Below are 23,365 nucleotides of genomic sequence, written 5' to 3'. Positions count from 1 at the left end.
CTCCCAGACATGCCTTGTGCCTAGAAGTCAGAAAAAATGAGAGCAGACCAAGCAGAGTTCCATCGACGTCAGCTAAAGAAGCAATCACCGAGCTGAAGGTTGGTGGGCCAAAGGTCGTGCCACTCAGCAGACTGCTTAGAAACAGAATGAAGCTGCCCCCAGCTGCTTACAGGAGTTGATTGTTATTACTTTCACTGTTGCTGCCTCCTCTCCCTGTTGAATAGAGCCAGGAGAGGCTAGGGGAGAGAAGGGCAGGGGTCTGGTGTCTCAGCTCTTGGAGATGGCACTCAGAGCATGGGGAGGCAAGTGGGCAGTGGCCATGGACGACCCACAGGCCAGCAAGGGGTCTCTCTGATGCTTCGACCTCAGGGAGAGGGCCGCTGGTGGGAGCCAGAAAGCCACGTGTTCGTTTCCCTTGGGAGAAGCACCCTGGAGCCCCGGGGTTAGAGGGTCAGTAAGCTATCATAAAACGGAGGTAGATGTCCAGGTCCTCATCCAGGAACCAGGCCACCACCTCCGCCTCAACGTCCCTCATAAAAAAACCATGATGCTGGCCAGGTTAAAGCAGAAGGCGAGGTCAAACAAGTGGTCACGGATCGCCGCCACCTCCGAGGTCTTGTCGTCCTCCTGCTGGGCCATGTCCACCACCTGCCACGTCTCACCCACTGAGGAGGCCATGAAGTGCTCTTCGAACTGTTCTAGATCTTGGTCTGGAATGGGGCAAGGGGACGGCATGAAAGGAGGGGTTCTGACTGCCCTCCCGTGCCCCTGCACTGTCCTGGAGACGAGAAGGAGTTGGGGAATGTGGGTACCCATTGGCCCACACCCTTGTCCTTGACCACAGAGGTGATGCTCCTGGCGAGGGGTGGGGTGCAGTCTCTGCTGGTCTGTGTGCAGTCATAGTCCCCACTCAAGGACACACACATCCCACTGCCAATGCAAACTGCCTCCTCCAAAGTGTTACCTCATTTGGGGAGTGAGGGGCCATCTTAGAGAAGGATGAACTTCAAAGACACTCTTTCCATCTCCACAGGGCCCCACGCACATCAGCTGGCCCCGCCGTGCCCTGAACACGGCTCTGGCCAGGAGCCATGGCTCTAGACCCTTTATAGGACACTCGCACAGCAGCAGTACAACAGGCCCAGGGCGATGGCCCATAATCCAAACCCAGCTTAGCTTCCCCTCCAGCCTGACCAGTGATCTGGCTCCACAGAGGCCTGATCCCCAGCTCCGGGCGTCCTTCTCCTTCCCTACCTGTAGAGGGTGTCTTCTCTTCCTGACTCCTCTCATCTAGGCCTGGGCTCCCTCTCTGGGTCTTCTCCCCCTTGACTCGCAGCAGCAGCAGGAGGGCGCCCAGGAATGCTGCCCTGCAGAGCGGGGAGCCCAAGATGCTCATGGGCCTGCCCAGCCGCTGCCGCTGGTCTTTGCTTGTCCCAGTGCCCAGCTGGCTCCCCGCCTCCTCCCTCCCCTGTCCGTTGTCCCAGCCCTTCCCCCTTCCCAGCACCGTTTTCTCCCTTCCCTTCCAGAGGACCTCTGACATCATGAGCTCTGTGACATCACAGCTGTGGGCTCAACCCTCATCCCAGCTCCCTAGAGAGTTCTACTGGCAGGCAGGAGCATGGAGAGTAGTCTGCGGGGGACAAGAGAGGCTTCGGGGAGGACCGCCGTGGACCTCAGCAGTGGAGGGCCACGGCAGTGACCGAAGAGTCCGTGAAGTCCTTTCACAGGCGTTATGTCATGAGATCCGCATCGCCATACCCATTATATAGATGAGAAAACCGAGGTTCACAAGAGAAATGACTTGCCCATCGAAGGTCACACAGATAATAAGGTGCAGAGCAGGGCTCTTGCTGATTCTTTAGATTTTAAAGATCACACCTTCCCACCCCACTCTTCTGTGCGGCCTTTCTCAAAGGAAAGCGACTTGCATAAACTGAGGCTCAGACCCATGTCCAAATGAGTCTCTTCAAGTCCTGGGCTGTGCGTGAAACTCAGTCCATCCAAAATGAGGGCAGGGGAGGACCTAATTGGAGGAGGAGGTAGGTACCTGCTTTGGGTTCAAGAACAGAGTGCTCTGGACTCAGGTGGAACCGCCCTGTCATTCCTTGTGCTCCCCTGGACTATCCTCAGTTCTAGCTTTCCCCTCTTGTGCTGACACACTGAATGCGTCCTGCCTCATTTCACATCCTCCTGTCCTCAGACAAAGCTCTTAAAGACTCAGTGTCTAATCTTAGTCTCTAAAGGGCGGGAGGAAGAGAGTCTTCACAGAAAAACCGGCATGGCAGAGGCGAGGATCCCAAGGAATGGATTTCAAGAAAACTGCCTTCACATCCCAGTGCCCGCCCTGCCTGTAACCCTGCTGGGCACAGACCCGTTGGCAGTAATAGGTTGGGGCTAACTGACATCTGCTTCCTGGAGCAGAGGGCAGGGGAGACGGGATGAAGGCCAGCTCTGGAAAACCAGAGTCAGATACAGGCCATGAGGGACAGCCTGGTGCCAGGACGGTGGGCTCACATCACTCCCGGCATCCACACATGCACGCCTGAATGAACCATCAAATGTGTCCAGAAATGTGTGCTCTTCCTCAAAGGGGGCAGATGGCCAAATGGCAGGGCCAGCAGAGCCTCCTTCCCAAGGATGCCGCCCGTGCCAGCCGACAGGCTTACTGGGAGACTCTCCTGGCCGGCCGACACAGCCGCCTGCATACTTCCATGATCCAAGCCAGGTCTGACTGGGGAGCAGTACAGGAGGTCACCTGATGATGGGAGAGGCAGGTTTCAGTAAGCGGGTGACCCTGTTCACCCCTCCCTTGCACTCCTTGACCTGCAGGTCCAGGAAATGCTGCTTGCATGGAAAGAAATCACTAACTTCCTCCTGGCTATTTAGGGGAGAAGCTTCTGTGTTCCTGGCTAACTGAGAAGCCATCTCCAACTCTGTGAGTTTGGATGGGTTGGATGGTTGGGGTTGGGCCTGCCTTAGGGGAGCAGCTAGGGCCGAAAGGACCAACTGGCTGGCACCGACCACTGCAACTCTAGTTTCCTCACCAGACACCCGCCTGATGCCCTGTGCCTAGGAGATAAATCTTCATGGGAAACCAGCAATCCCTTCATGTTTTTTTTTTTTCTTATTACAAAAGTATATTTTAAAAATTATGGAAAAACAAATAATTCCACCATCCAATGACAATAAGATAGTATTCAAATTCTTTCCCTACAGGGCTGTGGGCAGGTAGGGTGGGAGTGTCTGACCTAAATATTGAAATCCAGGTTTATATGTTGTCCTCCTTTCTGGGCTTCCCTGGTGACTCAGACGGTAAAGAATCTGCCTGCAGTGAGGTACACTTGGCTCCGGTTCCTGGGTTGGGAAGATCCCCTGGAGAAGGGAATGGCTACCCACTCCAGTATGTATAGCCTGGAAAATTCCATGGACAGAGGAGCTTGGCGGGCTACAGTCCATAGGGATGCCAAGAGTCGGATACAACTGAGTGACTCACACTTTTCTCCTTATCATATCAGAGTAAGAGGTCTGGTGCCTTTGATGCCAACGGGCTCTGAGATAAAACAGTGAGATTTTATCAGGGGCCCTGCACCAGCTCTCATCTACTCTCGCGAGACCCTGGGGCATCACTCTCATGAAGGGAAGCATCTGCCTGCAGGAGGGAGGTTGTAGGACTTCTGGTTTGCAGAAAGCTCTCAGAGGGTGAAGACTGGTGAGAGAAGGGAGGGGAGGGTGGCCATGCAGGACCTGACAAAGGGAATAGAGGACTGGGGAGAGAAGCCAGAGGGCTCCCCAAAGACAAGGAAGTGAAGTGAGAGTCATTCAGTCGTGCCCGACTCTTTGCGACCCCATGGACTATACAGTTCATGGAATTCTCCAGGCGAGAATACTGGAGTGGGTAGCCTTTCCCTTCTCCAGGGGATCTTCCCAACCCAGGGATCGAACCCAGGTCTCCTGCATTGCAGACGGATTCTTTACCATCTGAACCACCAGGGAAGCCCAAAGATCAGGAAGTCATTTCTAAATCTCCAGCTTGCCGGGTGGGATGAAGGGACAGTTCGTTCTCCTTCAGGAGGCTTGTTCCTGTTCTCCCCACCCCTCCACTGAAAAGAACAGTGCAGACAAAGGTGTGTGCAAGTGGGAAGGGAAGACCCAGAGGTGGAGGGCCCCTTCCCTCCTCCGGCACCCAAGGATAGTGCCCTTGGTGGCAGCCTGCGCACCTGCTCTGTGCGGATTGGACCGGGCCCTCCCGCCCCTACTCCCTCCAGGACTAGCATTATAGGCTGAGTATTACTGGGCAGGCGCTCCTTTCCTCTGCAGCCCTGCTTATCAGCATATCTACACCCCCACCTCACCCTTATCGCTCCCTCCATCTCCTTAGACTGGAAGTCTCAAGGCTTGGAGATCATTACAGCCCCACACTGCCCCACCCCCAGCAAAGCAGAAAAATGTCCCGCAAGGTGACCCCTCCCCCTTCCCAGCCGGCATCTGCCCCCTCCCTGGGGGAGCCCATGCTTCCTGCTGTCTCGGGCACCTCCTCTTTCTTTCCTTACTTATTTTCCTTCCAGTTCTCATCCTTCACGAAAGGTGGTTTTGCCCATCCTTCAATCTCTAGAGAAGCGCTCTCTCTTTCCTACAGCAAAGGAAGTGAGGGGTCCCTGCCCCGGAAGACCCCCAAGGCGGAGGGTCCCCAGCCTATCTCCACCCACGCCTCTCATCGTTATAAGCAGAAGGTTCCTAAGGAGCAGTGAGGTCTGATGGGTGACTTGGACCTGAGGTTCCACCCGGCAAGCCAGCTCCAGTTTTGCCTCTCCCCGGCCGTTGGGAGTCACACGCACTTAGGAGCTAGAGAAGCTTCGGCCTGCACCCAGGGAACCTGGGGATCTCTTGAATGACTACGGTTCAGGGGATATATCTGAACATATCTCTTTGAAAACAATCAGGAAGAAAAATGGAAACTGTTATATCATAAAATAATTTAACACTGTCTCATCTTCAGTCCTGCTCCTCCTCTGGACTCACTCTTGGAGGGAGTCCTGTGACTTCCTCCACCGCCGCTCAGTCCCTGCTGCCCAGCCTCTGTGGACGTTCAGGGCTCACTGGGGTCTCCTCTGCCTGGAAGGGAGGAGCTGGAATGGAAGAGGAGGCCCTGGGCTTCTCCAGGAGGAGGGGCAGCCAGAGACCTGCTGGCTGCGGGGCTGTGGGGTACTAGGCAGAGCAAGCCGTTCCGGGGGGTTTTGAGCCCCCTCTGTGGAAGAAGAATCAACTGTCCTTGAGCTGTTATGACTATGCTTTACAGACTCTGCTGTGAGAGCATGTAAGTATCACCCCAATTTTACAGATGAGAAGACTGAGGCACGGAAAGCTCACCTAACTGACCTGCAAGGACTGAAACCCAGGATTCAAACCCAGACCTGCCTGACTGCAGAGCTGGGGGGCTTTGCTTCTCTACTCTCCTGCATCCGAGGTAATTGCTCAGCAGGCTTGTAGGACCCACCTTTGGGCTCTATCCCGGCTCCCAGGTCAGATTCCTGGGCCCCACCCCTCCCCTGGCCCGGTCTCAGCCGCCCTAGCTCACTGATAGGAAAGAGCTCCCTCCCCTTGCTGGCTCTGAGGCAGGCTGTGTGCCCCAGGGGCTTTCTCTAGAAAGAGCTCCTCCCCTCCAGGTAAAGTCTCTCTCTCCTGGCAGGGCCCCCAGTCCCCTCTGTGCACGTGCAAACCCCGCACAGCACCACGCCAGATCCACTTGCAACCCATCCCTCCTCCTTGTCTTCGCTTCAGCTGCCGGCTGAGTCCTAGCCCTGCTGCCTTGAAACACCTCCTCCCCGCGACTGGCCACTGCCCGAAAGTAGAAGACATGGGAGCGCCCCCGTCCAAGGCCAGGGGTCTCTTGATCCAACTTCAGAAACTGCTGACCTCCTGGCTGGTGGGACAGCAAGACTGGGATCAGCGTCTGGACGAGATGTACATGCTGCAGCAGAAGAAGTAGGCTGCCCCCTCTCCCCAAGCCTCAGGCCCTCAGCTCACTTGGGTCAGTCTGCCCTGCCCACCAGAGCACCCCAGAGCTCAGTGCCCGGTGCTGGGATGGGCCCGTGCATCTGTTATGGAAGCCGAGCTCCTGTGTCAGCAGTGGAGGAGAGGTGTGGCATTGGGTCCCAGGAAGGCTGAGGCAGGGTGATGCTTGGGCTCTCGCCTAGTGAAGGTGGGGTTGGGGGGGGCGGTGCTGGGGACCCAAAGATACCAGACAGGAGAAGCCAGCATGTATGGCAGGGGTGAGTGGGGCAGGGCGGGTACAGGCTGGTGGGGGACGGGGTGCTGGGGGAGGGTTAAGATCCTATGGGTTTTAGGACACTCATTGGGTGAAGAAAGGGTGAGGAGTTACTGTTAATGAGAACGAAAATGATGGCCTGGCAACGGGACAGCTCTCGTTTGTGCAACAGCTGGAACTAACCAGCTGACTGTGGAAGCCAGGGGACCCTGAGGAGTCCCAGTGGGAACTCCTAGAGCCCGTCTGCGTTTCCCGAGTCTCCTGTGTGCAGGCTGTACTAGATCCGGAGCAGACAGTGAGGCTGAGCCTGTCCCTGGCACACCTCCGGTGGGACTGGTGACTCCGAGGAGCAGAGCATTTCATGCTCAGCCCTGAAGTCCAGACCCCCGGAAGACTAATGGGGGTAGGGACCCATCCTGAAGGCAGGCTTCTCCCTCGGGCTGTTCGGGGGACTTGGCTCCCATCAGAGAGCTGCCATTAGCAGATCTGAGCTGGCAGCCAGGGCTAGACTCACGAGCAGTGGCTTCTCCAGGCCAGAGGCCAGAGCACGGAGGCTGCGTGCAGAGCCTCTGGACTCTGCAGTCCTGGCTTAGTTGTCCTGAGCTGGGTGCGCTCACACGGAGGATCTGGGTGAGATGGGCAGCAGGCTTGTCCCCACTCTACCTGTTCTCTCTGGAGAGAACTTCATTGAGGGGCGGACCTGAGCCCTACCTTGAGATCACAAGCTTCTTCAGATAAAAAGCTTCTTTCCCCTGGCTTGGGGGGACCATTGGAAGAGAGGAACTGGGGGCTAGGGGTCACCACGGGAACTGCCCGCCATCAGTCTGTTTACCGGCCTTTCACCTCTCCCCTCCTGACCCTCAACCTGCTATCCGTGTGTCCACCTTCAGAGCCAACACATACTTGCCCAGCAGGAACCGGCTTCGGCATTATCTCTTGTCTGGCTCACCCAGGCAGGGGAGAGACAAAGATTAACCCACAGAGGTACCACAGGAGGAGTATCTCCGCGGGGCTCCTCCCACCCGCTCTGAGATGCACACACTCAGAGAAGCTCACAGCCACGCTGTGACAGCAGACAGCGCATCCAGACTCTTGAGTCAAAGGGTGACACTTAGGGAGGGATGGATCCTTCATAGTCCATCTCAGAACTCTCCCTCCCCGCAGGAATGTTCATCTGGACAGCCCCCAGGGAGTCAGAACAATAGCTGGCCTCTCTCTCAGCCCCCTCCCGGTCTCTCCAGCTCCTCTTGGCTAAAGAGAGCCGGTTCAGCAGGCCTGGGAGCAGGGCTGAAACCAGGCAGAAATTCCCTCTCCTCCACCCGCTCCTGATTCCCAAGTTCCTGAAACATGGACTCAGCTAGAATGACTTGGCCAGGCCCACCAGGACCATCCATTCCCTCCCCTGCACTCTGCCGCTTAGTCAGCTGAGCCAGGAGTCCCCCCACCACCGGTGGGAAGAGGTAGCGATGCCACCCCACGGGGACCCTGAGCCAGACTCTTGCCCCCATCTGACCCCAAGCTAGAGTCCAGAAGACAACGCTGCAACGTGTCAGCATGCATTCCATGCGGCCACTGTCTGTCCAGGCGGACAAGGACTCTCTTCCTCTCTACTCTTGGCCTCTCTCCCATTCTGTCTCTGCCTGACTCCCGTTCATCCTCTTCCAGGATTCGAGAGTCTCCTCTGCTTCGGGCAGCCAAGGACAACGACCTGTGTGTCCTGAAGAAACTTCTGCTGGACCGAAACTGTGACTTCCGCCAACGAGGTGGGATCAGAATTTGAAGTGTTGGAGATGGGGCAGAAGCTCCAGCCATGCTCCGCAAGGCACCTAAGGGTTTCTGCCAAGGGGCGGTGGAGCGTGTCTCTGGGAAATGTTGATGCCCCTGTCTCCTCTGCTCCAGGGGCCGTCGGGGAGACGGCGCTGCACGTGGCCGCCCTCTATGACAACCTGGAGGCCGCCATGGTGCTGATGGAGGCTGCCCCTGAGCTGGTCAAGGAGCCCGCCATATGTGAGCCATTTGTAGGTGAGGCATCTCCACGGTTTTGCAAGGCGGACCCAAATAGGGGAGAGTCTGAAGTCACCTCTTACAATGAGCCTCTGAGAGTAGGTCGGGGAAGGAGTGATGGGTGCTCAGGAGTATGGGAGGAAGGCAGAGGTCCTGGTCTTGGCTGTGAGTGTCTGGGACCTGCTTTAGCCACTTGTTATTTCCCTTCAACTCCTTTCACGTTCCATGAAGAGCAGAACTCTCTTTCATAGCTGCACTAGAGTGATTACCCTTGTATGCCATCCCCAGTAGTCAAGAGGCGCAGACAGCTAAGTGAAGCTGCCTGAGGGACGTCTGGGGTCAGTCTCACACCATTCTGCTGAGTCAAGGGAGGAAATCCATGCAGGGATGTCAGGGATCTCCTGGAAGCCAGGGGGGATGCCGTGTCTCCGAGAGAGCTGGGAACAGACACCCTGACGGAGCGCTCTCTTGTCCAGGTCAGACGGCCCTGCACATAGCGGTCATGAACCGGAACGTGAACCTGGTGAAAGCCCTGCTCGCCCACGGGGCCAGCGTCTCTGCAAGGGCTATAGGCTCCGCCTTCCGCCTCACTCCTCACAACCTCATCTACTTTGGTGAGAGCAGGCCCGGGGCTGGGAGGATGAGGAGGGGGGCACCAGTCAAGGCAGGGTGGGCCGAGGAGGCCCCATGCCTGGGGCGGCCAGAGCCAAGCCTCCAGCCCCACCCCAAGGCCCCCTCCAGCATCCCTGCCTCTGGTCCTGCTGACAAGGGTCCCCAGGCCCAGAGCGGAGACAGGGGAGGGAGAGGCGGTTGCTTGGAGACACTGCCCCTCCCCGCCCGCATCTCATGCTGGCTTGCCCGGGCCTCTGCCTCCCCAGGGGAGCACCCTCTGTCCTTTGCCGCCTGCATGGGCAGTGAGGAGACTGTGAGGCTACTTATTGAGCACGGCGCTGACATCCGGGCCCAGGACTCCCTGGGTAAGAGCTGGGCTGGAGCGGGCACTGGCAGGCTGGGGGTGGGAGGGGAGAGGGGAGGGGCTGGGACCGCCCTCAGGGTCCTCAGGACCGCCCCTGCCCTTGGGGTGGGGGGTGGTCCTGGCGAACAGCAGGGACTCTGGTCCCAGGGGTCATGTGACACCCCGTGTCCTCTCCCAGGAAACACAGTGTTGCACATCCTCGTCCTCCAGCCCAACAAAACCTTTGCCTGCCAGATGTACAACCTGCTGCTGTCCTACGACAGGCGAGGGGACCACCTGCAGTCCCTGGACCTCATGCTCAATCACCAGGGCCTCACCCCCTTCAAGTTGGCCGGAGTGGAGGGCAACACTGTGGTGAGGGACCACACCCACGTCCTCAACCCCACGGGGGTCCTTCTCCTGATCCTTCTTCCCAACCTCCCCAAAAAGGTGGTGGTCCCTTACCTTCATCTCTATCACTAAAGTCCTCAGCATCAAGAATTTCTGACTTAAGGGGATTACAGAATCTTACCTGAGAATATCTGCTATGGTAACCCAAAGTTCCACTCCCCTTGCCTATTCTCTCCTTTCAGATCTTTATAGGATTTGTGGGAAGGAAAGACAGCCCCAAATTAAAAGGTTCAGGTCAACAGAGGCTTGTCAGTTCCCAGCTATCCATCAGATCCAAGAAGTAAGCAACCGCGCTGTTGCCCTTGACCTGCTCCTTACATGCTGACCCCCGTCTCACTCCTGCGTCCACCCAGATGTTCCAACACCTGATGCAGAAGCGGAAGTACATCCAGTGGACATGCGGGCCGCTGACCTCCACTCTCTACGACCTCACAGAGATCGATTCCTGGGGAGAAGACGTGTCCTTTCTAGAGCTTGTGGTCTCCTCCAAGAAACGGGAGGTATGGGCAACGTGGAGGATTAGGGGCTGTCAGGCGTCTGTGCAGAGCCCGTCTATTTACCAAGACCCTCGGCTCCAGAGGCTTCCCTGTAATAGATGAGGGTGAGGATAGACTCCTGGGACTTTGGGAGAAAATGCTGATCAATACCCCTTCCCTAACTCTGCTCTCTCTGCTTAGCTTTGGTCCCTTCTTCTTATCTTTCTCATACTAACACTGCATATGAGGAGTTCTCCAGATAGATGTTGCTTCCTATCACTTATTTGTTCAGCATATTGAGCTTCTTGCTGGGTCCCTGACACTGTACCAAGAACTGAGAATACAGAAATAAATTAAAAAACAGTTCCTTTCAGACAGCTTTGTCAATTTTCCATCCCTGTTCTCAGTAATGGTAACAGCCTTCAAGATAAACATTGGGGTCTATACTATGAATGGTACATAATGGTGCAACAGAATGGAGGTTGGTTTATGTTGGCTTGGATGGACCAGAAAAGATGTCACAGGAGATGTGCTTGAGCTGGGGCTTTTAGGAGGAATTGGGAATCACCAGGTAGATGAGGAAAAAGAGAGCTTTCCAGAGAGAGAAAAACATATGGATCATTCAGACAGTATTGGATTGGGTGATATGAGGGAAAGAAAAGTTTGTTGAAGATTTATAAAGAGAAGAAAATACTCATGCTTTCTGGAACCTACAAGATGGTGGCAAAATACAGTTATTGTTTATCTGCCACCCGACAATTTCCTAGGAACCCTCTAGAGCCACAAAGTCGCAAAGAGTTGGACATGACTGAGAAACTTCACTTCACTTAAGAGCCACAAAACTCAGATGATCGCTGGTACTAACAAACAGAGGATCTGGTTTATCAGAGGATCTGATGAACAAAGTGGCTGCTTGGTATGAACTTCTTCAGAGCAGGATTTCTTAGGGATTGGAAGCCCAGCCTTCACCTTCAGTTCTATCGGGCAACCAAGATTTGTTCATTATGATGAAAATAAAGGCTCCCTCACTGGAGCTTCTTCAGCTTCCTGCCTTGTTCTGCCCAGCAGGTCTAGAAACTGCCCCCCACCCCCACAGCCCATCTCTCTCCTACTCTGTAGGCTCGATGGGAAAAGGTACTTTTTCTGCTCATGGGTAATCCCTCCAGCTGAGCTCTCTGACTTTGCCTTTTCCTACTTTCTTAGATGCATCATGCCATCGATCATCCTCTTTCAGGAGCATCTTTAATGTCTCATTGGCTATTTAGATCTGAGCATTAACCCACCCAGCTTAAATTATGGCCACACCCGACTCTCCGAGTCCTCTGTTGCTCCTCTCATGTCCATAATACTTGTAGAGCGAATCTGACTACCTGCTTGCTTGAGTCTTCCAATTGTTTTCCATTGCATTCAGAAAATAAAGTCCAACTCCTTAGCTTGACATTCACGAGGTACCATGATCTGGCCCTCAGGCACTTCATACAGGATAATCCCTGTGCCCTCCAAAAGATTCTGCCACATCCCCCTCATGTGCAAATGTCTTCTCACCCCTTCCTGCCTTGGCAACTGCTGCTACTTTATAAAAGACCTTGCCTAACTCTCCATTCACTCAACTATCTCAGCCATCTATGTCTCATCCTTCAGAGCCTCTGAGGAGCTCAGAGACCCTGGCACTTACTTCTGCCATGGTTTATCTGCAGCACTAGCACGAGGCACCGCACAGTAGAAACTGACTAGTCGTCTGTAAAAGAAATGAATGAAAAGATGAGCTGAATGGATGACATTTGTGCTGATCATGACGCCGCCTGTCTGGGACCCTGTGCGGAACCTGGTGCTGCAACTCACTATGTTGGTCATCCCCTGCTGCCCTCTTCTTCTACGGCAGGCTCGTCAGATCCTGGAGCAGACCCCAGTGAAGCAGCTGGTGAACTTCAAGTGGAGGAAGTACGGGCGGCCTTACTTCTGCATCCTGGGAGCCTTGTATGTGCTCTATATGATCTGCTTCACCATGTGCTGCATCCACCGTCCTCTCAAGGCCCGCAGTGGCAACTGCACAGATTCCCGAGACATCACCATATTCCAGCAGAAGCTGCTCCAGGTGACTCTTAGAGGGGATAAGAGGGGCTGATAGCATGGGGTGATGGCACTGGAAACCAGAGCCACGCTGCCCAGGAAATATGCCACTCCCTTGACTCTGGCAGGGGAAGGCTCCTGATCAGCTGGACAGAAATTCGGCAGGAGTTAACGGGACCAAAGCTGGGGCTTAATGAATACAAGTGGACTTGTCCAGGGAGTGATGGCTTTCTTGTGAACTTTGGAAGAATGCTTAGTTTACCTGTACCTTTGTAAAATCCCTTGTTACTCACAAAGGTCTGTAGACCAGACCTTTGTAAATGTGACCTTCAACAGAAGCTTTGTTGTTCTAAAGGGAGGAAGAGTGTGCTCCAGGTCCATTTTCTGAGTGTGCCTGTAATCTGTTAGGGTAACACAGACATTCTTCTGACCTGCATTCACTTCTGAACACAGTCAATATGAGTGCATTGAAAGTGAGGTATCAGCTGTCTGACCACCTGTCAAATGTGCTGCAGAGGATGCCTAGATTGGGTAGCAGTTAGAAGGAAATAGTCCCTGGGGTCCCTTTTACTCTGGTTAGCTTGCCATTCTGTGAGTCACCTTCAGAGACCTGGGGTGAGAACAGCTGAGTAGAGATGTGGAGTAGATGTCCAGGTCTGCTGTTGAAGGGAGACTCCTTGGTGTGACAGAATGAGCAGGCTCTCATGAGTGCTTCTAGGCATATACATTCAACACTGGGTTCATTTAATAGGTAACCAAAATTCTTGTCCTAGTGACCTGAAAATACCTAAAAGGGAGTGCAGGCATGTGGGCAGAAAGCAAAAGACACGGGGGGAACAATTTTGCCAGGCAAGTAAGAGCTCAATGGCTAGAGATTTATGCTCAATGCAGAATGAGTCCCCTAGAGGTATAGCTCAACCTGGACTTGGAGAGGGGCAGTTTGGAGGAGTTAAGGAACAAATAACCTGAGTCGAGTTAGCTCAAAGGCAGTGGATACTCCAAGAAAGGACAGGGCAAAGAGCCTTACTAAATGCTGAAGTAGGTCAAATCACTCTAAGCTTTTAGAACTGCTTCTTGGTGTATATACAGTGTGCCCATGTGTCCAGAGCCTCTGACTGTCACAAAGCAGGGTTTGCTGCCTGCAGAACACAAGGCTGAGTATGGTGGGGCTGCCTTGTTCGAGGTGGGCATAGGTGCATTCAGGGGAAGCTGGGTTCCCTGCGTCTCAAACGGGACATGAAGATTGTCCCTGGTATGGAGACCATACACCAGGAAATAAGGACATGGAAGGGATGGCCAACTGAGATGGGCCAGCGACAACAATGAAGGAAATGGATAAACCTGGGGGTGGCTGGACATTTCCAGTGTTCCTGACTCTGATTCCTCAGATGCACTCTTTGCCAGCCTTCCTTTGTTTCAGGCTGACTGGGGGGATTTTCTGGATCTAGAATGCAGATCCAGAATGTAGATAGCCTTCTAGCCAAAGAGTTGGGTGATGCTGAGCAACTGATTACCACCAAGACTCCTTCTTCTTTCTTACTTTCTTCTTACCACCGTGTCTCTTTCTCTCTGGGGGAAGACTAGTTATGTCCCTGTGAACATAATGTTCCTTTGACCCAGATAGTCTAGATAGTCTAAATTATTAGCAGCTACTTCCCCTTGCCTCAGGACAAGATGAAGCATAATTATAGCTAAGTGCTCTAAATTTCTTTCCATCTCTCTTTTTCTTTTCTTTTCCCCCTTCAGCATTTTTACCCTTTTGCTCACTCTGATAAAATCTACATTATCCCAAATAGAAGACTCATGACTTTCAAATATTCTTTTCTTGGTTGGGTAGGTGGGGCTTAAGAAAGTAGCTGTGAGCAGTTTGAATGGGGAAGAGCATCAGCGAAGGTCTGTGTTTTTTTGGCATGAGCTCTTGGGCCTTGGTCCTGAGCTGATGGGGCCCATAATCCTCTTAGTAGGAAGTCAATTCGGATTAGATCAGGAGCTCCCAAACTTATCACCATGACTTGAAAGATTCTGCTTTCATGATGCACCACATTTATTGAATAATATAGAATTCTTTTTTTCTACATTTCTATTACTTGAGAGTCTTAGAAATATGAAAATGTACCAACATAGGGTCTTGACTTGATTAATGCAGTTGTTGCCATATTAATTACCCTACAAAGCTTTTTCTTAGATAAATGAGTACTTTTATATTTAATAAATCTGGACACACAGAGCTCTCAGTCACTGTAGGATTTTCTCTGTGGGTCTCATGGGATCTAGAAAAGTTGCTGGACTCCACAACAGTAGCCCAGAGCACTATCTCAAAACACTGGAAAGGAAAGAAAATACTCCTTTATTTATACAAGGTAGCATAAACTAGGCAAAAGCAGTCATAGGAAAGGGTGGAGTTTTGGAGATATTCTAAGAAATGTCTTCACTCTAGGATGCTTCATTGCTCAGCCATAAAATTTATGCTATTCCCGGACTTCCCAAGAACTCTCTAAATTAATGAGTTAATTTCTTGTCTTCATTCAGTGTTTACTTGGTTTAGGCAGAACAAAGTGCATTATAATCCTAGTTCTCCTCGACTGCCAAGTGAGCAGAAAGTTCAAAGTCTGGGATTAGGTGGCTTAGATTTAAGCCCTAACTCTAAAACCAAATAGCTGTTTGACTTGAGCAGAGCCTATGTCTTGCTAGATCAGTAGTTTTTTAACCAAGACTACTTATTAGGGCTTCCTCGGTGGCTTGGTGCTAAAGAAACTGCCAATGTGGGAGATGCAGGTTTGATCCCTGGGTTGGGATGACCCCCTGGAGAAGGAAATGGCAACCCACTCCAGTATTTTTCCCTAGGAAATCCCATGGACAGAGGAGTCGGATGGGCTACAGTCCCTGAGGTCACAAAGAGTGGGACACAGCTTAGCGACTAAACAACACTGACACATTAGAAACATGGAAGTCTGGTTAAAAAAAAAAAAAATTATGGATCCCTAAGCTGAGGCATCAGAATGTCTGAAATAGTGGCCCCAGGCAGTGGTATTTTAAAGAAATTCCTTGATTGATTCTCATACTCAGCTTGGCTTGAGATCTGCTAAACTTTCTAAGGTGAAACCAATCACTCTGATTGTTTAGACCCCTGATTTGCTGTTCAGCAAGAGGGTATTGATCTCCCATCATCAGATTTCCTTTCTGTGTTTTGATGATTTTCCTTGATCTCTCCAATGCCCTTTGCTTCAAATTACTTTGCTAATTCATTCATTAAACAAACCACTACTGAGAGCCTTAGGGTGCCCCAAGCATTATTGTAGGTACTGGAAACTCAACCTGGTCTGAGCAAAACACACTTCACCTCTGCCTTTTGGCATTTGCAGACTGATTGACATTAATTAAATGAATAGATGCTGCTGCTGCTGCTGCTAAGTCACTTCAGTCATGTCTGACTCTGTGCAACCCCATAGACAGCAGCCCACCAGGCTCCCCGGTCCCTGGGATTCTCCAGGCAAGAACACTGGAGTGGGTTGCCATTTCCTTCTTCAGTGCATGAAGGTGAAAAGTGAAAATGAAGTCGTTCAGTTGTGTCCGACCCTCAGCGACCCCCATGGACTGTAGCCTTCCAGGCCCCTCTATCCATGGGATTTTCCAGGCAAGAGTACTGGAGTGGGGTGTCATTGCCTTCTCCGAAATGAATAGATATTTCAATGCAAACTGATTGTTAACAATTTGCATGAGTTTTTCTTATGATCAGAAGACAGGATGCTGAGAGACTCCTTGAAGGAGGAAATGGCAACCCACTACAGTATTCTTGCCTAGAAATTTCCATGGACAGAGGAGCCTGGCAGGCTACAGTCCATTGAGTCACAAAGAGTCAGACACAACTGAGCATGCGTGCACTGGTGAATTCAAGGTGGAAAGTGAATTCTAGGCAGAGACAATGCATATACAAATGCCCTGGGGCAGGAAGAGTCTTGTGAATGTCTAGGAACCGAAAGAAGACTGGCTAGAATAGAGGGAGCTGGGGCAGGAGCCTCCAGACTAGGCAGGCAGATCTTTCCCCAATCATGTAGGACGTTGCTGGCCATCCCAAGGATTTTACTTTTTATCCTAAAGTTAATGGGGGGCTCAGAATTTTAAACAGGGGAGACACTTGATAATATTTTTGTTTCAGAACAGTGTCTCCGTTTGTAGGGTGGAGAACAGGTTTGAGGGGACCAGGGAAGATGTGGGGGACCAGCTAAGAGGCTATTACAGCTCAGTGAAGGAAGAGAGTAGTGGTGGATTGACCTCAAAATGTGATGAGGAGACTTGAGAGAAAGGGCTGGCATCAGGGCACTTACTGAAGGTAGAATCATCACTACTATACAGTGGATGGGACGTAGGTAGTCAGGGAGAGGGCGTGGCCGGAGTGACTCATGGGTTCTTTTTATCTGAAATCATTCTCTACCTGTCATGGTCAGGGAGACTGCTTTTCCTACATGTCACAATTCCTCACAAACTCCGCTATTCAAAGTACCACAGTTATTTGAAACCCAGCTGTACGCCAGCTCGACACTGTTTTACTTGGGGGTCCTATCCAACTCCCTTTGGAACAAGTACAGCAAATTAAAGAGAAGACAGAGGTGGGAGAAGCAGAGAGCCCGGGAGGTAAAAATAACATCTATTGGGAGCTGGCTTTGAACACTTGCCATGCATTTGCTGGTACTTCTGAGATCTTGTGAAAGGGCAGATTCAGAGAGGAAAGCTGATGTAGGCCCCGAGTTTCTGCATTTCTGACTCGCTGCTGGGTGAGGCTGGTGTGATTCTGCGGATCGCATTTTGGTTGCTAAAGTATTATACTGGGTGATCCTCATAGATGCCCTCATAAGTAAATGAAATTCTTATAACCATTTTAAAGATGGTGAATCTGAAGTCGTGAGAGGTTAAGTACTTTGGTAAAGATGCTCGGCTAGTAAGGGCAGTGCTGGTTGGGCTTCCGGTCTGCTTCACTTCAGAAGCTTCAACTTTAATACAAACCCAGGTCATTTCTCCCTCCAGAGAAATATGCTGAATTCCAGGTTTCTTCCTCAGAGGGACCCACTGCTTGAGGAACTCCTGTTTCCAGGCTTCGATAGGTAGCCAGCTCCTGCCACACTCACCTGTACCTGGGCACACCTGATATTTCCCCCGCAAGATAAGAGGTGCTGTGCCGGAGTGCAGGAGTGGGGAGTCAGTCAGACATGGAGTTGCCTCTGACCTCTAGCCACTGAGCTACTGCCTGTGCTCTAGTGTTGATCATCAGTTCAGTTCAGTTCAGTTCAGGCACTCAGTCATGTCCGACTGTTTGTGACCCCATGCACTGCAGCATACCAAGCTTCCCTGTCCATCACCAATTCCCAGAGCTTGCTCAAACTCACGTCCATTGAGTCAGTGATGCCATCCAACCATCTCATCCTCTGTCATCCCCTTCTCCTCCAGCCTTCAATCTTTCCCAGCATCAGGGTCTTTTCCAATGAGTCAATTCTTCACATCAGGTGGCCAAAGTATTGGAGCTTCAGCTTCAGCATCAGTCCTTCCAATGAATATTCAGGACTGATCTTCTTTAGGATTGACTGGTTTGATCACCTTACAGTCCAAGGGACTCTGAAGAGTCTTCTCCAGAACCACAGTTCAAAAGCATCAATTCTTCAGCTTGTTGTTGATCAACATGGGCCCCAGTTTTTATGTGATTAACCTTTTGGTGGCTAGGGTAAATCCTGCTTCTGTGGGAATGGATAAGGATGTCTCTGTAGAGAGAAGACATCTGTTGGTTTAATCTTCCTGAAAAAACACAGAGTAGGACACAAAATAAGCCCCTGGAAGGTAGACTTCTAAGGTAACCATGAGATCTTCCTCCCTTTTTGGCCCAGTGGTTCTCACGTGAGGATCTGCATCTTAAAAAAAAAAAGATGCTTGATTCTTGCACCAAATTAGAGTCTCCAGGGTTGGCCCAGGCATATGTGTTGTGACAAAGCTTCCCAGCCGATTCTTATATGTAGGTATGTATGTATATGTGTGTGAATGTATGTGTGTGTGTGTGTGTATGTGAATGTATGTGTATGTGTGTATGTGTGTATGTGTATGTGTGTGTTGAATGTGTGTGTATGTGTGTATGTGTATGTGTGTATATGTGTATGTGTGTATGTGTATTTGTATGTGTTTGCATGTGAGTGTGTGTGTGTGTATGTATGTATGTGTTTGTATGTGAATGTATGTGTGTGTATGTGTATGTATATATTTTGGCTGCACCGAGTCTTCACTGTGGCGCTCGGGCTTTTCTAGTTTTGCAGTGAGCAGGTGCGGGCTTAGTAGTTGCAGCACGTGTGCTTGGTTGCAGTTGCTTAGTTCCCCAACCAGGGATCGAACCTGGACTCCCTGCATTGGGAGCATGGAGTCTCATCCACTAGATCACAAGTACCACCACCCCCCGCAGCTGATTCTGATGGACAACCTGGTTAGGAATCCCCTCACAGTTTAGAAGATGAGAGGAATGATTGTATGAATGATGACCAAGCAGGTCTCTTTCTGGGAGCTTCATTCCTCTGCAAGAATCTTGGGGAAGGAGAGGGCCTCAGATGGGGTCTGACAACTGTTTCCAGTGCCTTCCCCCTCCTAGAGGTTGCACTTGCTCCCCACCCTTCCCCACAGTGGTACCTGGGCCCTGCTAGGCCCACCCTTCTCTGGGCATTTCCTTCAAGACAATGAGCTCAACAAGCTGGTGAGCAGGACACTCTCTGTAAGCCGATTCTTAAAAGTAAGGCCGGTCAGCCTCCAAGGGGCTCTGTCCGTTGACAACTCCTGAAATTCTAAGCCATACAAAGAGGTTAAGAACTCTAGTCATTGTTGAAAGACGCTTATTTTTTAAAGGAGCTGGGGGTAGAATTTTCTCAGTGCATTATTAACTAAGCCTGCTTAGGTGACCTTGAGCTAGGAATCTGGAAATTCCAGGCGAGCCCAGTTCGTCATCATCCTTTCTCCATTTACCTCCCTGCTCTCACTTCCTGGTTCCCCTCTGCCTCCCTCCAGCTCTTAGATCATGCTCAGCAAGCGCCTGTCTGTTTACCTGCTTCCTTCTCTCCTTCTTTCCTTGTGAATGCAGCATCTATTGTGTGTGCATTGTGGATAAAAAGGAGTTAGAGGTCCCTGCTTTAAGGGAACGCTAAGATTCCTGGTGCGACAGAAAACGTCCAGATGACTGCAGTGTGCTGGGGAAGGGCTATGACCGGAGGCTGACATCGTGTTCCTGCAAGGAGACAGCTGATCTGGGCAGACGGGCAGGGAAGGAGACCCAGGTGGAATGCTGTGACCTGGGTCTTAAGGTTAATGGTGAATCAGAAAACTCTGGTGGAGGAAAGCATTCTGAGAATAGGGCACAGTTCATATGGAGACCTGTCTTACCAGTTGAGGACCCTAGTAATCAACATGGCTGGAGCTGACACAGAGTATGGGGACCCAGAGCAGGAACCAGACCAGCAAAGCCATTGTGCTGAGTCTTATGTTTTAAAAATAGAGGAAAAAGAAGAAACTTTTTTTCTCTTTTTTGGCCTCACCTGATGGCATGTGGGATCTTGGCTCCCAGACCAGGGATTGAACCTGCGCCCCCTGCAATGGGAGTGCAGAGTCTCAACCACTAAACCTGCAGTGAAGTCCCTTAGTTTTTACTCTTATCTCACAAAGCACAATTCTAAGTAAAAGAACACATGTGCAACCCTAGCAAGGGTTCTGGGCATCACGCTTGGTAGTCTGAATATTTTTCATTCCTGTTTCACAGTGTGCACTTCGAGTAAAGAATACATGCCCATGACTTAAAAAATCCAGTGGCAAGTATAATGAAGACCACCAGCGCACTGGCCTGCCCACCTCACTCATGCCTTACTTCTTGGAGGCAACCAGTTGTTACCTCTTTAGGGTCCCTGTTGTTACCTCTGTACCACTGAATAATACACTTCTATCTATTTATTAACTAAATTTAGACATTAGCTGCTGAATTTCTACTATGATACAGATTTAGAGAATACTCATCACTCCCATCTCCCCCCCCACCTCATTTTTATTCCAAAGACATGCTGGAACTAGGAAAGGTATTAAGCAGAGAAACCAGGTCGTGATATATGCATTTGAAACAAGGTAAGGAGTGGGTTGAATGAGCGGGCAGTGGGTACAGGGCACCATGGGTTTGCTTTAAGGCAGTGGTGCTATGGATTGAGAGCCAGTGGAGTGTTTGAGAGAATTTGGGAGGCTAAATGAACAGGACTTTAGTAAAGTGAATTTACAATTAGTTCACTTTACTAAACATACCCTTGGTCCCCAAACCTTTTCATAAGCACCACAAATCTAGAGAGCTGCAGATGGGTCTTTCCTTGTAGATAGGAAATCTTGAATGCAATCCCCAAACAGTAAAATTCTGAAAAATTCAAAGAAAAACTTATTACCACTTTGAGTTTAGGGTTTAATTCTAGAAGTGCAAGGGTGGTTGATGAAAAGGAAATTCTGATTGTCAGTTTAACAGATCTCGGAAAGTCATTCATTATAATTCAGTACCCCTGTCCATTTTTAAAACACTAAAACCTTTCTCCACTTTGTAAAAGAGTATCTCTTCCAAACAAGAGCCAATATTACACATGAGTGTGAAATACTAGAATTCCTCTCGAAATCAAAGAAAAGGAAAATGTTTTAAAAGTTCACTACTATCATTATTTTTCAGCTTTACTGTGATATAATTGACAATTGATATTGTAAGATATTTAAAGTGTTCATCGCAGGGATTTGATATACATATACATTGTGAAAGGATTCCTCTCATCTATTAACACATTCATCACCTCACATGTTTATTTATTTTTGTGAGAATAATTAAGTTCTGCTCTCCTAGCAAATTTCAGTTGTATAATGCAGTGTAATTAACTATAATCACCTTGTTTTACCATCAGGCCTTATTCCTCTTATGGCTGAAATTTTGCATCCTGTTACCAATCTCTCCTTATTTTGTCTGTGCCCCCAGCCCTTGGCAATCACTTTTCTACTCTCTTTTTCTAGGAATTTGCCTTTTTTTTTTATTCCACATGTAAGTGATACCATGAAGTATTTGTCTTAATCTGATGGGCTTATTTCACTTAGCTTAATGCCATCAAGTCATCCATATTGTTGCGAATGACAAGATTTCCTCTTTTCTCATAGGTGAATAATATTCTGGTGTTTGTATGTACATATATACACACATATATATGTGTACCTGTATGTATGTGTGTGTGTGTGTGTGTGCATGCATGCTAAGTCACTTCAGTCGTGTTAGACTCTTTGTGACCCTGTGGACTGTAGCCCACCAGGCTCCTCTGTCCATGGGATTCTCCAGGCAGGAATACTGGAGTGGGTTGCCATTTCCTCCTCCAGGAGATCTTCACAAACCAGGGATCAAATCTGCATCTCTCACGTCTCCTGCATTGGCAGGAGGGTTCTTGTCCACTCACACCATCTAGGAAGCCCATATGTGTGTGTGTGTAATATATATATATCACATCTTTATCCATTATTGATTGATGGACACTTAAGTTGTTCCTAGAGCTTTGCTACTGTGGCTAATGTTGCAATTTACACAGAAGTGCAGATATCTCTTCCAGATTCTGTTTTTGTTTCCTTTGTTTATTTTTTAATTTATTTTTAATTGGAGGATAATTGCTTTATGATGCAGTTCCTTTGGATATATACCTAGAAGCTGGATCATGTAGTAATTCCATTTTAGCTTTCTGAGGGGCCTCCCTTCTGTGTTCTACAGTGGCTGCACAAATTTACGTAGTGTACAGTAGTATGCAAGGGTTCCTTCTTCTCTGCATCCTTGTCAACAATTGTGACTTCTTGTCTTTTTGATAATGGCCATCCTAGTCGGTCTGAGGTGGTATTTCACTGTGGCTTTGATTTGCATTTCCCTGATGATTAGCGATGCGGAGTATCTTTTCTGTACCTTTGGCATACAAATGCCAGCCCTTTGTATGTCTTCTCTGGGAAAAAAGGTCTATTTAGGTGCTCTGTCCAGCTTTTAATCGGATTGGTTGTTTGTTTGTTTGTTTGTTTTGCTGCTGAGTTGTACGAATCGCTATTCTTTTCATTCCAACTTTCACACATGCATGTTACTCTTTGTTTTCCAGAGAGAGTGGTTTTATTAAAAAAAAAAAAACACCTTATGAAAGGGTCTGTGTGGTGGTCTTGGAGAGCAGCAAGGAAGGGGGCTTGCAGGAGAGTGTGGTGCTCTGCAGGCTACTTTAAGTGACAGAGAGGTGGAGATAGCTACTTTAGGGCAGTCGGACATCAAGTGTGTGTGTGTGTCCAGTCGCTGAGTCATGTCTGACTCTTGCAACCACATGGACTGTAGCTCACCAGGCTCCTCTGTCCATGGGATTTTTCCATGCAAGAATACTGGCATGTGTTGCTATTTCCTTCTTCAGAGGATCTTCCTAATCAAGGGATCAAACCCACATTTCCCAGATCTCCTTTACTGCAGGTGGATTCTTTACCGATGAGCCACCAGGGAAACCCCAAACCAAGTGGAACAGAGGTCAAAGCTTGGCATCTCTGGACACCTCTGTTACTAGTCAACTTGAGCAGGGTAACTCCTGCTCGGAAAGGAATCTGTTGAACAAGCAAAGCGGTGCTCATGAAGGGCAGACTCAGGAGGAGTATATGGTAAACAAAACTGTTCCCAGTATTCTTCATTAGTTGGATTTTTACATTTTCATCCCAAGAGTGTTGATACCATTCTACTGCTGTCCTCTAGGGGCACTCTAATCCCCACAAAGCTCCTGGTTCCTCTTCTTAGTAGAGCCAAAGAAAAAGTTGGTGGCAATTTTCCAGCTGTATGCAACCAAGGTCCTGGATTCCCTGGTGGCTCAGATGATAAAGAGTCTGCCCACAATGTGGGAGACTCGAGTTCTATCCCCTGGGTTGGGAAGATCCCCCGGAGAAGGAAATAGCAACCCACTCCAGTATTCTTGCCTGGAAATTCCCATGGATGGAGGAGCCTGGTGGGCTATAGTCCATAGGGTCACAGAGTCAGACACGACTGAGCAACTTCAATTTCATGCAACCAAGGTCCAAAGTTTTCTTAAAAATTGTGTATAGACACATACATGGCACAGATGCCATTATTTTATTTCTATATCTAGTGTTATTTTGTCCCTACAATTAACA

The 23,365-nt window shown here is 50.0% G+C and overlaps 2 protein-coding genes across 2 annotated transcripts in view; one reads left to right on the top strand and one right to left on the bottom strand.

Moving 5' to 3' along the window:
• Window positions 1-267: 267 nt before the first annotated feature.
• Window positions 268-1,540, bottom strand: LLCFC1 (LLLL and CFNLAS motif containing 1). The gene is given in 3 exon segments (XM_040259908.1): window positions 268-364; window positions 515-710; window positions 1,255-1,540. Coding segments are annotated over 3 exon segments (579 nt in total).
• A 4,314-nt stretch (window positions 1,541-5,854) lies between these two features.
• LOC120877688 (transient receptor potential cation channel subfamily V member 5-like) overlaps window positions 5,855-23,365 on the top strand; it is a 30,064-nt gene continuing 12,553 nt past the window's right edge. The window contains exons 1-8 of the mRNA XM_040260041.1: window positions 5,855-5,982; window positions 7,931-8,028; window positions 8,165-8,287; window positions 8,746-8,883; window positions 9,148-9,246; window positions 9,424-9,599; window positions 9,989-10,135; window positions 11,994-12,206. Coding sequence (XP_040115975.1) covers window positions 5,855-5,982; window positions 7,931-8,028; window positions 8,165-8,287; window positions 8,746-8,883; window positions 9,148-9,246; window positions 9,424-9,599; window positions 9,989-10,135; window positions 11,994-12,206 — 1,122 coding nt within the window. The remainder of the gene's footprint in view (window positions 5,983-7,930; window positions 8,029-8,164; window positions 8,288-8,745; window positions 8,884-9,147; window positions 9,247-9,423; window positions 9,600-9,988; window positions 10,136-11,993; window positions 12,207-23,365) is intronic.

This window comes from Oryx dammah, unplaced genomic scaffold (genome assembly GCF_014754425.2).
Source record: "Oryx dammah isolate SB20612 unplaced genomic scaffold, SCBI_Odam_1.1 HiC_scaffold_18, whole genome shotgun sequence".
Lineage (NCBI taxonomy): Eukaryota > Metazoa > Chordata > Mammalia > Artiodactyla > Bovidae > Oryx > Oryx dammah.
Note: the sequence above shows the minus strand (reverse complement) of the source record. Positions and strands in the feature narration are given on the sequence as shown.